General features: G+C 45.7%; 1 protein-coding gene across 4 annotated transcripts in view; it reads left to right on the forward strand.

The window, feature by feature from the left end:
- The window catches only part of APLF (aprataxin and PNKP like factor), a 617,611-nt gene that overhangs the window by 393,515 nt on the left and 208,894 nt on the right, over window positions 1-15,202 (forward strand). For 3 of the 4 annotated variants that reach the window (XM_069234079.1, XM_069234081.1, XM_069234078.1), the window contains exon 7: window positions 4,714-5,117. In XM_069234079.1, coding sequence (XP_069090180.1) covers window positions 4,714-5,117 — 404 coding nt within the window. The remainder of the gene's footprint in view (window positions 1-4,713; window positions 5,118-15,202) is intronic. The other variant, XM_069234080.1, reaches the window with a different exon arrangement.

A 15,202-nucleotide genomic window follows, 5' to 3' on the forward strand; every position in this document is an offset into this window, starting at 1 on the left:
TCTCCTTCTTCATCCCCCTTTTGGAACACGCCAGATGGCACGTGCTGGATATGCAGTGGGGTCTAAAGTCTCAATGGGACCAGCACCAAGGGAAACCGTTGGATTCCATACAGGTTTCAGAGAAGGCTACAAGAGATCTGCAGTGGGGGACCAGTGGCAGGCCCCTCTCCCTACTGCACCTGAGCAGGCATCAGTGACAGACTTATTTATCACTGCTGGGATTCACCTACAGTTTGCAGTCTCTAGGAGCTCTCCCTCAGAAAATAAAACTTTAATCTTAAACCCAGTGCTGACTCACTGCACTGTGTAGGTAGCTGGAGGGAAGTGTGTGTGCCACCTGTGTACCTCTGTGAAACCTGTGTGTGAATTAAATTTGTTGTAGCAGGCCTGCCTATACGAATCTAGAGGGGCAGTATGCAGCAGGTGCCTATGAAGAGTCCGTGTGGGAGGAAATTTGATGTACTGTAAGAACATGGAGACACAGAACTGCTGAAGTAAGGGTGGTGCTCATAGGAATCTGGATCGAGGCAAATGTAGAAAATAGGGTTACTGGTTGAGAGGGTGAAACCCTACTGAAGTAGCAACCACAATTCTTGTCAGCGTGATCTACAAACAAACCTCAAATTAACCTTCTGGTAGCTTGGCCTAAAAACAGTGAGGCTAAACTTAGAGGCAATGTGTAAAGTATATATGCAACACTTCAAAATATAATATAGTGGAAAAACAACAAGAAAATTACGACAGCAATTTAGAAACATAGAGTAAAATTGAATAAATTATTTGACATCAAAACAACAAATATCCAATCAGCAGAACCAGAAACTAAAATTAGTGCTTAAAATCACAAAGCGCCTACTGTGGTTACCTGGTCATGTCAGACTGTGACAATGTCACAAGTTCGGGCTCACCGCGATGGAGCGCAGGCCGGTTACATTGACCAAATTAGGCTGAACTAGGCTATTTCTCATGTCTTTCTAAGCTTCCCACATTCTGTTTTATTTTCCACTGCTTTCAAGGACGGTATATAGAGCTTGATGTAGGAATTAGAATGTAGTTAGGGTTCTGTGTTCTGTTGGAGACGCTGGCATTCCAGGCTAGGCAGTTGGAAGCTGACTGGATGAGGGTTGATTCCTCTTGAATTGCAGTTTTGTACCCTGAAAACTCCTGTATTTCTCCAAGAATTGGCAATGAGAACCCAGTCAGTTGATGTAGTCCTGAACCCAGTACCATACCGCACTGCAGTGAATATGGCCCCTGAACACTCCACAGAGATTTCTGCAGTGGCTAAATGTGGCATATTTGGATATTTCATTCCAGGTAAAATCTAGGGTGAGATTTTGGGCTCAAACGGCGGTATTTGTGGATCATACATGTGACTATATATTTGCTTTCATTGTGCATGAGCGCTACACTGTTGGCACTTAATGAACGGTGTTAAGAATGTCAGCATCTTGGTGGGAGTTGTTTTGCACGCGTAGGTGCATGGCATCATGCTACACGCGAGAGTGACGTATTCTTGCATTGATGTGAGCGCCGTAGTGGATTGGGCTCTTTATTAGTGCTATGTGCATCGACCTGGGAGCCGTTTTGAATTGGGCCCTTTGCTGGTGATACGCACACCTGTTTATAAGAGCATATGTATCTGTTGGTGGCATTTGAATTATTGGAATTCTATGTGACTTGGCTGAGAGTGAGCACACAGAAAGTTTAGAGCAGCTGTGTATTGTTTGAGTATCAAGTGATACACACGCCTTTTGGAGAACATTCAAGGAGTACGAAGAAATTTCATGGATGTCAGTGGTGTGCACTATGGCCATGGAACAGCTCGCATCTCTTCAGTAATTGTCAGTGATGAGCACACATAAGTACTATTTATGATATTTATTATTTGCAGCAGTAGTTTTCTTATTATATTTCTGTAGACATCAAACATATTTTCAGGTTCATTTATTTTACAATATACATTTACTTGTAGCATGGAGTCACATAGCTTTGTTGTTATTCTTTATATTTTTCACAACCAGGCCCACCACCTATAGAATGGTAATACTGGATGATTATTTTGGGGAATTATATTGAGGCACAGGCTAGACAGAGTTTTCTTTTTCCATGAAAAAAATATTTGTTATTAAATACTTTAAGGAAAGAAAAACAGCATTTGTTTAAGTATTTACCAGTAGCATAGGAACTTAATGGTACGCCTATTCAGGGTGAGTATGTAGAGGCAAATAGAAGACTTGATATTAGATTAGCTAAAGAAGTAAACTTAGTTTTGGCTATGTATGAGTTTTATATCCAACCTCAAAATGGCAATGAATCAGTTGATTCATTCTAGACTTAGAGATTTATCTGTTAAGTGCAAGTTTGGCTGTGTGAGACCGAAGAACCGATTTGGTGACTTTGGGCAGCAAAAACCCTTCTCTCAAAGATGCCATTGACATCGCCAAGGTGATGGAGCAATCAAAGTTTTGCCTGAAAGAGATGGAAAAGAAGGTACATTTACTAATGATTTCTCAAATGTGGTCAGAGGGGGTTCAGATGTGAGTGCTGTGTTGGACCCGATAGCAGTGTGTTTAAAGGCGGGCAAAGAACTAGATCTTGTCACCGGTCTGGGAGCAATTTTCATAGTGCACACTGCAAGAAATGTTTTGCGATTAATTAGGATTGTAGAAAGTGTGGTTGCAGGGGTCATTTTGCAATTGAATGTTAACAGCAAAATAGAAGTAGATTTGCAGCAGTGAATGAAGAACATCTCACAAAATTACCCTATGATAGAATTTTGAGTGTTGGGAATGGCCAATAGGAGAAGGGAAGGAAGTGCAAACAATAAGTACAGTTTGTAATTGATAGTTAGGTGGTGGAGCTATTGATTAGAGTGCCATGTACATTGTCATTGCAAAAAACATGTATAGTGAGTATTGGCAGAATACTGTTCTGTTACTTGAGGTGAAACTATTAATTTGGTTGGGTATATGCAACCATTATTTAATTTGAGATACGAAAAATCGATGGTAAATTATATGTGGCTGAAGATGGCCCACCCATTTTCCGGTGAATGCATCAATATGATTTTAGCACAGTCATCAATCCTCGTGTGCTGAATCAGGTAACAGTTGTTGAAGACATTTTTTTATCTGTCATAATAAAAAGCACTGGTAGTTTTGAAAATGATTCTTGGCCATTTGATAGGCTCTGTTCATAAGATTGTGTTGAAGCTCGATGCTGTGCCAGTTCAACATAAGGAGAGAAGAATTCCTTTAGTTGCTCGAGCAGCAGTGAAAGAAATGTTGGAGGAAATGTTATTATTATCGGGTGATGGAACCAAATGAAATGCTAAGCTGGGTTTCTCCAGTAGTTATTCCAGTAGAACAGACAGATGGTTGCTACAGGGTGAAGAAAGTATTTTGAGAAGTTAGATCAAGAGAATGCATGTCATCAAATCAAATTCCATGAGGACTCGAAACATTTGACAGCTTTCACCACTATATAAGGAACAGTTTAATTTATATGCATGGTGTTTCGGCTGTGCTCAGCAGCTAATGTTTTTTAATGAATGAGATTTTTAAAGGATGAGTAGTATTCTGTATTTTAAGGATAATTTGGTCTTTGGAGAGGTGAACAGATATAAGGAGGCAGGACTTACATTCACATAAGATAAGTGCAAATACTTGGCCGAATGAGTTAGGTATCTTTGTTCTAACATATCTGCAGAAGGAGTAAAACCCAAAGAGAACTTGTTAAGTTCAATTAAGTTGGTGCCCGAACCCACAGAAGAGGACCGGTTGAGATCTTTTATAGATCTAATTGAGTATTACTCTAAATTTGTTGAAAGGGTTGCAGACAAAAAAAGGCATTTGAGATTATTTCTATAGATAGGTCACAGTTTTATGTGAACTAATGAACAGCAACAATATTTTGAGGACATCAAAAATAACATTTGCAGTGCAGGTCTATTGACAACTTTTGATATCTAATTAAAATAGGTTCTTTCAGTTGGTGCCAGTGCTATGGGCATTGAGGTGATCTTCTCACAAGTGCACGGGAAAAAGGAAAGAACAATAGATTTTGCATTAAGAACCTTGACCAACTCTGAACTATACTACTCTGTTAGAGAACATGAGGCTTTGGCAGCGGCCTGGGGATCAGAGTATTTCAATGCCTACTTCTGATTAACTAAATTTATGCAATGTTCGGATTATAGATTATTAATGAGCATTCTACTTCCAGGTGGTGCTGGCAAGGGGTCTGCAAGATTAGCTAGGTTGGCAGCCACAATGCAGGAGTATTGTTATGTCCTGGAACATATCCAGAGTTGGAGGAATTGTCAAGTGAATTGCTTATCAAGGCTTGCAGTTGATTTGCGTATGATGGATGGTCCAAATGTCCTTGCTAAAGAAAGTGAAGATTCTGTAGCTTCAGTACATGATGCTGTAGCAACTTGAAGTACTAGTGCAATTAAAGTTGAGGAATGGGTGAAGGAAATGGAAGTTGATCCAACATCAAAGGAAATAAAGTGCCTCCATCTGTTAGATAATAGAATTAAAAGTACTGTTTCACCTTCAGTCAGACCTTATCTTAAAGTGTTGGAGGAAATGTCAGTGTGGTGAAATGTTGATGATGAGAGTAGAAAGATTTGTCCCATCTCTGGCTTTCCGCCCAAAGTTAATTGAAGTATGCACATGTTGACTTGAATATTTGCATGTCTGTTTACAGGAAGCCCCTTCCTTCCATGTTTCAAAGGACACTGATAATTCGGAGATCAGCAACAAAAGTACTGAGCTGCAAAGTACTAAAAGCCCCACAGAAGATGAAATCTGCCAGTCAAAAAATGAGTTACTGGAACATAATCAAACACGAAAACCTCAACTTCCTTTTCAGATGTGTAGAAGACAAAGGAGTGACAGTAAGACACAAGAAGGTCTTGATGAAAGCCGACCTGCTCCACATCATGAGCTTCCTCAATCACCAGTACACTCCACTGATGAACAGTACATGGATGCAAGCTGCAGTCCTTCAGGTCAAGTAGGAGGATCAGTGTACAATGAGGATACTTCACAAGGGTCCACACAAACCTCTAACAAGCGAATCCCCTGTGTGTATGGACAACAGTGCTACAGGTAGAGAACAGTTAGTTGTATCAGACTAAGCTGAAGCTATTTGTATTTTTCTTTATTATAGCTGACAAATGTAAATTGTTTATTTTCATAAATGTTTTGTTCTGAAGAATACTTCTTACCACAGATTCTTCACTTTGTGAATACCCCCAAGTGCCAAACTGAATCCTTAGATTTTTCTCAGAATTGCTCCCACACACCAATAGCAAGAGACGTGGGGCTCTGCGTGGGGTTCGACCCACACTGAAAGCCACATTTACACTCTACCCCTATGTGCTGAAATCTTTTTTTTTTTTTCTGTGCCTTTGAAGAGGGATCTAGAGCTCGCACTCTGAACTTTCCCTCGTCTTGTTAATGAATTATGAAAAAAAAAAATCTTTGTGCAAAGGACTATGGCCCTCATTACGACTTTGATGGTCTTTTCACAAGACCGATGAAGTCGCAGCTGCCAGAAGAACGACCTGAAAGCCGGTGCGGTGTTGACAGTGGAAAATGCAGAGACCCACCTCGCTGAGGCAGGTAGGTGGACCCTCTGAAAGGGGGATGTTGTGTGGTGTGTGCGTTTAGCGGTATGGGTGTGCATGTGTGTATGTATGTGTGCCTGGAGGGTGTGTGTCTGAATGGAAGCAGAGGGGAGGGGGGTGTTGGGTGCATGTGTCTTTGTATGCAGAGGGGTGGAGGTATCTGTCTGAGTGCATGTATGTGTGCGAATGGGGGTGTCTGAGTGTGTTTATGAGCTAGTGGGTGTGTCAATGTATGTGTGCAGTTGGGGGGTGTATCTGCATGTGTGTGGATGGTGCGTGTCTGCATGTTTGCGGTGGGGAAGGGGGTGTCAGGGTGCGAGTGAGTAGGTGTGCGCATTGGGATGCATGCAAGTGGGGGTGCATGTGTGCAAGTCTGTGAGTGAGTGGGGGTGTCTGTGTGGATGCTTGCAGATGAAGGTGTGTGTGTTCAAGTGTGCTGATGAGGGGGGCGTGTGCAAGTGTGTGGATGAGGGAAGGGTGGAGCAATAGTGCGGATGAAGGGGGAGGGTGTATGAAGGTATGTGAACATGTGGGGGTGCGTTTGCCGGCGACAGGAGTGGAGATTCCTCTTGCCGTGTGCGTTACCGCCAGGGTTTTGGTAGCGGTGGAACCGCCACAGAAAGCCTGGCGGTGTGCTGACTGAAAATACCGCAGGTGGTCTTACGGCTGCCGCCTGCCCACAGGTCCGACTGCCCTGGCCGTACTGGTGGTGTTGTGGCGGTTTGACTTTGGCCAAAGTCGTAATAAGGCGTTCTTTACCGCCGGCACTGCGGTGGTAAGATCCCCACCGCAAGGGTGGCGGTCTTCAGACTGCCATACTCATAATGAGGGCCTATGTCTGCCCTGAATATTATAGGGTTTAAACTTTGTAGGGACTGTCACAAGCAGATGTCTGTGACAGATCCCCACCAGGTATATCTCTGGTGTCTAGATTTCTCACACCACTTTGAATCAAGAAGGGACTCAACCTGGATGAATTCCAGGGCTATCTGAGACCACAACGCCAGGCTCTCTGTTGCCGAACACTGCTGAAAGGTGCATAAGTGTCAGTCCTGATTGAAGTTGAAGATAAATTCCCATTCTCAAGGCCATTCCTGCAAAAGCTCTTCACAGAAAGCCATCTTTGGCACCCATCCAGCTCCCTCTGGTGCTCCTTTGGGCCCCAAGGAGTTCTCCATGCAGTCGGCTGTTGGCAATCCATCCTCAACATTGTCTGAGCTTTTTGACTCAGCTGCAGGGTCTGCCCAAATTCTGGGACCAACATAAAATCCAGCTTCAAATTGGGCTGCATGTTCTTTGATGGTCCCTTGCACATCGACTCTGGCCCGAACACTGGAGGAAGAAACCATTATTTTATTGGATTCAGCAGCAAATTTTACATGACCTTGATCAAAGTATTTCTCTCCACAACCTTTAGTGCAGCTGGTCCAGCCTCATTCTTACGAGATAGCACTCTGCCTTTACCTAGAACACTCCACTTTTGCTTCAGACTCAGTCAGTGTAGGAAGTTGGCTCTGTATATACTATTTCAAAGTAAGATATAGTGTGCACAGAGTCCAAGGGTTCCCCTTAGAGGTAAGATAGTGGCAAAAAGAGATAATTCTAATGCTCTATTTTGTGGTAGTATGGTCGAGCAGTAGGATTATCAGAGGGTAGTGTTAAGCATTTGTTGTACACACACAGGCAATAAATGAGGAACACACACTCAAAGACTTAATCCAGGCCAATAGGTTTTTATTTTGAAAAATATATTTTCTTAGTTTATTTTAAGAACCATAGGTTCAAGGTTTACAAGTAATACTTTAAATGTAAGGTACTTCACTTAGATACTTTAGGAACTTTGAATAAAAGCAATATCATATACAGTCTTTGTAAAAATGGCAATAAGCTATTTTCAAAGTGGACACAGTGCAAAAATCAACAGTTCCTGGGTGAGGTAAGTAAAGGTTAGGTTTGCAGGTAAGTAAAACACTTACAAGTCTCAAAGTTGGGCCCAAGGTAGCCCACTGTTGGGGGTTCAAGGCAACCCCAAAGTTACCACACCAGCAGCTCAGGGCCAGTCAGGTGCAGAGGTCAAAGAGGTGCCCAAACCACATAGGCTTCAATGGAGAATAGGGGTGCCCCGGTTCCAGTCTGCCAGCAGGTAAGTACCCGCGTCCTCAGGGGGGTTTTGTAGGGCGCCAGGGGGGGACACAAGAAGGCACAGAAAGTACACCCTCAGCCGCACAGGGGCGGCCGGGTGCAGTGTGCAAGCAGGCATCGGGTTTTAGACAGGAAGTAATGGAGGGACCCGGTGGGTCACTTCAACGATGCAGGCAGGCACTGGGGGGGCTCCTTGGGGCAGCCACCACCTGGGCTAGGCAGAGGGTCGCCTGGGGGTTGCTCCTGCACTGGAGTTTGGTTCCTTCAGGTCCTGGGGGCTGCGGGTTCCAGGCGTCAGGTCCCTTGTTACAGGCAGTTGCGGTCAGGCGGAGCCTCTGGATTCTCTCTGCGGGTGTCGCTGTGGGGGATCAGGGGGGGGTCGTCTCTGGTTACTCACAGGCTTGCAGTCGCCGGGGAGTCCTCCCTGAGGTGTTGGTTTTCTACAGGTCGAGCCAGGGCGTCGGGTGCAGAGTGGAAAGTCTCACGCTTCCGGCGGGGAACGTGAAGTCTTTAAGGTTGAATCTTTGTTGCAAAGAAGTTGTAGGATTTTGAACAGAGCCGCTGTTCACGGGAGTTTCTTGGTCCTTGGGTGCAGGGCAGTCCCTGTTGGATGCGTCGCTGTTGCAGTTTTCTTCAAAGTTGGGAGACAGGCCGGTAGGGCTGGGGCCAAAGCAGTTGTCGTCTCCCTCTTCTCTGCAGGGCTTCAGGTCACCAGTCCTTCTTCTTGTTAAGGTTGCAGGAATCTAGTTTCCTAGGTTCTGGGGTGCCCCTAAATACTGAATTTAGGGGGGTGTTTAGGTCTGGGAGGGCAGTAGCCAACGGCTACTGTTCTTGAGGGTGGCTACACCCTCTTTGTGTCTCCTCCTTTTGGGGAGGGTGCACATCCCTAATCCTATTGGGGGAATCCTGCAAACTCAAGATGGAGGATTTCTCAAGGCAGGGGTCCCCTCAGGGGTCCCCTCAGCTCAGGACACCTTAGGGGCTGTCCTGACTGGTGGGTGACTCCTCCTTGTTTTTCTCATTATCTCCTCCAGCCTTGCCGCCAAAAGTGGGGGCAGTGGCCGGAGGGGTGGGCATCTCCACTAGCTGGGATGCCCTGGGGCGCTGTAACAAAAGGGGTGAGTTTCTGGAGGGGGAGGTGAGAAGCACCTCCACCCAGTACAGGCTTTGTTCCTGGCCACAGAGTGACAAAGGCACTCTCCCCATGTGGCCAGCAACATGCCTGGTGTGTGGCAGGCTGGCAGAAACTGGTCAGCCTACACTGGAAGTCGGGTATGTTTTCAGTGGGGCATCTCTAAGATGCCTTCTAGGTGTATTTTACAATAAATTGTACACTGGCATCAGTGTGCATTTATTGTGCTGAGAAGTTTGATACCAAACTTCCCAGTTTTCAGTGTAGCCATTATGGAACTGTGGAGTTCGTGTTTGACAAACTCCCACGACCATATACTCTTATGGCTACCCTGCACTTACAATGTCTAAGGTTTTGCTTAGTCACTGTAGGGGCATAGTGCTCATGCACATATGCCCTCACCTGTGGTATAGTGCACCTGCCGTAGGGCTCTAAGGCCTGCTAGAGGGGTGACTTACCTGTGCCACAGGCAGTGTGAGGTTGGCATGGCACTCTGAGGGGGGAGTGCCATGTCGACTTAGTCATTTTCTCCCCACCAGCACACACAAGCTGTGAAGCAGTGTGGTGCATGTGCTGAGTGAGGGGTCCCTAGGGTGGCATAAGACATGCTGCAGCCCTTAGAGACCTTCCCTGACATCGGGGCCCTTGGTACCAGTTGTAATAGTTACAAGGGACTTACCTGGGTGCCAGGGTTGTGCCAATTGTGGAGACAAACCTTTAGGGAAAGAACACTGGTGCTGGGGCCTGATTAGCAGGGTCCCAGCACACTTTCAAATCATAACTTAGCATCAGCAAAAGCAAGGGGGTAACCATGCCAAGGAGGCATTTCCTTACAGTCAGTATATTGACAGAGATGATGTACCCACTGTTATGATAAGGACAACTTATTCCTGTACCTTCAGGATACAAGTGATTTAGACACTTCCCCGAATACTTAGTTGAACCCCTCCCTAGCACCTCTAGAGAGGAATCAGCTCCTTTTACTCGGGTGATCAGCTGGCCTGATGACATTTTAGACCTGCAACTTCCGTCTGTAGAAGTAAAAATTAATGTCCTGACGGAAGTTTACAACCTAGACAAACATACACAGAACTACTTCTTCTCATCTCTTTTCTAATGAAGCCCTAATCAACACATTGACGGGTACTTGGGCCTTACTTGGCTCTTGTCCAAAAGTCAACAGACCTGTTGGCCGTGACACAGACCTACCCATGGTGATCTTTCCTTCCTTATGCAACACCCTGTGCCTGAAACCTTGGGAGTCCAGACATCAACAAGTAGGCACAACTGAAACTCATGCCTTACAATGCAGGAATCAAAATGTATGGATGTATTTGAACAAAGGATGTTGTCTCATCAGCCTCACTCTCCGCTCAGTAGGTGACAGCTGCAACCTAAGATGATACTCGCATCCATTGTGGGATATGGTCAGTGAGATCTTGCCAACAGTCCCTGAGGAATTCCGTTCCAACCTAGAACATATTATCCAAGATGGTCAGAATGCTGCAAAGTACATTATCTGCTTTTGGCTGGACACCACTCACTTCTTAGGCAGGGTTGTTGATACAAGTGAGGTGCTTTAGTGCCACACGTGGATGAGATCCATGGGCTGTTCCAGAGATGTTCTTGCATCACTACTGAACATGCCATATGATGGTACCCAAGGTAAGGTAGTCTTGGCCCTGGAGAACTTCAGGGAAAGCAGGGCCTCACACACCCTCTCTACTTTTCTGTGCCAGTGCCCCATCATTCCCAAAGGTTTTTGCCCCTTTTGAGGGTTCATAAGGGCTGGGCGCAGAGACAATGCCAAGGTCAAGATTCACAGCAGCAGACCCACCAATTCTTTCAAGGCTGGGGTCTGGGATTTGGCCATCAACATCTAGGCCCTCAGGGGCAAAGCATTGCTCAGTCTCCCGTCTTCTCCAGTACTGCCATCAGGCTACTTTATCTTGTCCTGAAGAGCACAACGTCCACACTGTAGGAGGCAGTAAAAGGTATTACCTCAACAATGGCAGACATCACATCTGACAGTTGGGTGTTCCAAATAGACCAACAAGGTTATGCTGTACCATCCTTTTGAGGCCCCCCGCACATTCGAACTGCTCAGGGCGCTTGTCGAGGACCATTTGTCTTTTTTTGCAGCGGATGAAGGCCCTTTTGTACAAAGGAGCCATAGAGAGGTTCAGTCACCAGTAATATGACTGGATGTTATTACATTTATTTCCTAATGCCAAAGAACGACTGAGGCCTTCCTCTGATTCCTCTGGTCTTTGCCCTCTCAATTTCTTTACTGGAAAAAAGGACAAATTGCTTTCCTGAAAAACAACAATTTCCTTTCACATTGGCCCAAGTTCTGTTTGCCCTGGATTCAGAAGACTGGATGTGGGAGCACGTAACCCACAGAGCCCATGTTCACATTCCTGTCCTGCAGGTCTACCTGCTGTTCAAGGTGGATAGAGAGCATTTTCTGTTACCTGTGTTACCCTTCTACAGTGCCCCTTGATGTTCACTAAATTGATGGCAGTGGCTGAAGCACACCTTTGCAAGGTGGGAATGCCAGCCTTCCCCTCCATTGTTGAAGAGCTGTTTAAAGCAGGCTCGCCACAGTCATTCGTAGACTATCTCCAGACAACTGCAGATTTTTATCAACGTGCTGAAGTCACACTTAACTCCTTCAGAGAAGCTCCCATTCATCAGAGCAGTCTTGGAAGCGGTGCAGTTTCGCGCTTTCCCTCCAGTTCAATGAGCCCGGGACATTCCGGCTATGATCTTGGGTCTCTGTGGGAGTGATTCTGACACTTTTTGACCTCTTGGCCTCCTGCATACTGCTTGGTGAATACAGCAGATAGAGAATGTGTGCTGTGTGGTCAGATCTAAAGATTCAGTGGGCTCTGCATCAAGGGGGCTTGTCAGATTATATGTACATTTCGGAGGAGATTGGTGAATGGCTATTGCACCAGTAGCAGACCTCTGAAGGCTGGACGAGTGGAGGTGTTTGGAAGGTTTATGAAAACACGTGATTGTTGAGGTATGCTGAGCTGGTGTTATGTAGTGCATTGAGTGTGTGGGTGGGGAGCTTCAATTGTGCTCCTTCAAGTGGGAAGTGGCGTGAGTGCGGCGTGGGAGGTTAAGATTGATTCTTGCCACCAAGTTCTGAATTGTTTGCAGCCTTTCGGTGAGTTGTTTTGTTGATTCCGCCATACAGCTTGCTTGTGACAAGTCGTTCATGACTGTTTTCCAGGTGCTGATTGTGAGCGGTTTCAAAATCTTCCTAGTATCTTCAGCTTATGGAAGCATGAGGTAGTGAGGCGTTGACTTGAGTGGTCATGTCAAGGTTGATGATGATCCTGAGGCATGGGTGGTGGGGGTAAGTGTAGGCCCTAGCTCTGTTGCCCACCAGGTGGGGTCCCATAAGGAAGTGATCCCTAGATCACAATTTCAGTCTTGTCATTGTTCAGCTTGAGACAGTTGGTCTTTATCCATTTGACCATTACAGTTACACAGACTTTGAACTTGATCCTCATATTGGGTATCTTGTCCATGAAGAAAATGAGCTGCATATCACTGGTGGGGGAGAGGAAGTTGATTTTATATGAGTGGATGATGCTGGCTAGATGGATCATGTATGCATTCAGGGTGGGGCTCAGGAAGGATCCTTGCAGAACTCTGCAGATAAGTTACGGGCATGGTGCCAGGCTAACTGACTGTGTCCTTGCAGTTAGTAAGGAGCGGATACGTCAGAGTGCATGTCCTTGGATTCCAATGTTATATAGTCATTGGATGAGGATGGGGTGGAGGAGAATATCAAAAACCTCAGAGAGGTCAAGGAGGATGAAGGAAGGCCACTGTGTCTCCTCCATCCAGAGTCATACATCTGTCATCTGCGGTGGTGCTGAGGGCAGTTGGTGATGTTGAGTTGGTTGACGTTCTTGAGTTGGTTCACATTGAGCTATTCAGTGAGACATCTCTTGATTATTTTATTTAAGACCTTGGCTGGGAATGGTAGCAGGTAGATCAGATTATATATTTGGCAAGCACTGAAGGATCTACGGAGAGTTTCTTCTGCAGGTATTTCCATCCACTTAGAAATGTCTCAAAAGAGGTAGAAGCATTTACATAGTGTTAACCTGACAGCCTTAGGGTGATCATCACCCAACTTTTTGCCTGGCTCCCTCCAGTTTTCTGACACTATTTTTGCTGGTTTTAGGACTCTGCACACTTTACCACTGCTAACCAGTGCTAAAGTGCATATGCTGTCTCCCTTAAACATGGTAACATTGGTTAACTCCCAATTGGCATATTTGATTTACTTGTAAGACCCTTGTTGGAAAATGGATTATTGGTAAGGGCATGTAAGTACCTACACTTAGAAATAGGCCACTAACCTCCACTTAGTTCCAGTTAGGTCTCAATAAATTAAACCCAGCTCAACCCTTGGTAGTTTAGCAACGAACAACAAGGCTTAACTAAGGAGACAAATGTGTAAAGCATTTAAAAATCACAAAACAGTAAATAAGTAAAACACAAAATGCAATAGAAATCCGACACCAATTTATTAAAATAGATTATATTTGTCTCTTTAAAATGACACTGAAATGATTTAAATTGGATGAGGGGAACCGGAGATATGAATTTTTCAAGAATTACTGTTTTCTAGCGCATAGAAATTAAAAGTGCCAATCTGGTTGCACCTCAACCGGGGCAAAGTCAAAGTTTAGGGCTGACAGCAAAGGAGCCCTGCTCGGCTACAGCCCGCGGGAGGCCTCGGTCAAAAGTTTACCTTCGGACTTAGTCGTTTTCTTGAGGATTTTCTTCAGTGGGACCAAGTCACCAGTCCAATCCGACTTCCTGGAACTATTCCTCGGATATGTGTCGCGGGAGCCATCGGTGGAGATTTTTGCCTTCGGACGTAGTCGTTTTTTCTAGATAAAAATCCTTTGACCTGGGCAAACCTGAATCTTGATCCTACATCCTGGGAGCTCTCTTCGGATACACTGCCTGGGAGGTCCTGGTCAACTTTCTGTGTTTGGACTTAATCACTTTTTCTGGGATTTTCTTCACCATGACGAACCTGCAAGTCAGGCCGGGTCGCGGTTGAGGCAAGCCTGCTAAAGTTGCAGCTGCCGGTTGGTCCCTTTATGAAGCTTTTTTCCAAAAGTTCTCCAATCTTCTGGATCTTCTCCCAGATGGTCTTTTAAGGTTCACCCGAGGTTCCAGAAGCTCTGAGATGCTCCTTGAGGGTGCAGACTACAACTCCCAGGTTGCACCTGGCACAAATTCCAAAGAAGCCACTGGACAGTGGTCAGCTGGTCAGTTTCTTCAGGAGTTGGTGCAGGGGACTCTGGTTAGCAATTTTTCACCTGTAGCAAAGAGGGTCCCTCCTGAACCAGTTGAAGCCAGGCAAAGTCCTTCTTGTGGTGAAACCCTCGTGTGCAGCTGGTGCAGTCCTCCAGAGTGCAGTATCCAGGTGCAGGTCAGGTGTACAGCAGGGCAGTCCTTCTTCTCCTGTAGTTCTTCCTTGTTAGAGTCTGTCAGGGATCGGGTAGGAACTGAGGTGTGGGTGCAGGTCTGCCAGTTTTATCCTTGGTACTTGGTGAAAAACAGGGGGGTCCTGGTTCTCCAATCAGGTTCAGGGTCCTTCTGCCTGTGATGACCACTTCCTGGGAAGTGTGGCAAAAATCAATCCCAGGGAGCAACATTCCTTAAAAATCCATCATGGCTGGAAGTGATTTTTGGAGATTACATCTGGCTGAGCCCACCCACTGGTGTGACTAAAAATCTTAAACACACCCTTCTGATGGATACAACTACCTGTGGATTCCTCACCTGATGAATACTCCCATGGCGCCAGCATTCGACGGAAATCTTCTTACTAGTCTCTGCACGTCGACGAGGACGTCACTCTAGCCCACGCGACGCCGTCTGACGTCATACAGGCAATAAGAGGTCCTCGCCGACGTGCCGATGACAGTTCCCTTTTTTCCGTGCATTCGAAACGGTTATCTTCGAGGGAGCTACTGTTACCTTCGTGGTTACAGTGTATTGTCTGCTGCGTAGTCTTCTCTGCGGTAATAATGTCTCAGAGGAAGTCGGGTTTCAAGCCCTGTCGAGAGTGTGGGGGCAAGATGTCAGTTACAGATCCTCACTCCGACTGTCTATGGTGTTTGAGCTCCGACCACGACGTCTCGACTTGCGATTCATGTCAACACATGAATCCGAAGGCCCTCAAAGAGCGTGAGGCCAAGTTATTCATGGCAAAGTCAAAGAAGAAGGAGAAACATCATAAGAAG

Source organism: Pleurodeles waltl, chromosome 5 (genome assembly GCF_031143425.1).
Source record: "Pleurodeles waltl isolate 20211129_DDA chromosome 5, aPleWal1.hap1.20221129, whole genome shotgun sequence".
NCBI lineage: Eukaryota > Metazoa > Chordata > Amphibia > Caudata > Salamandridae > Pleurodeles > Pleurodeles waltl.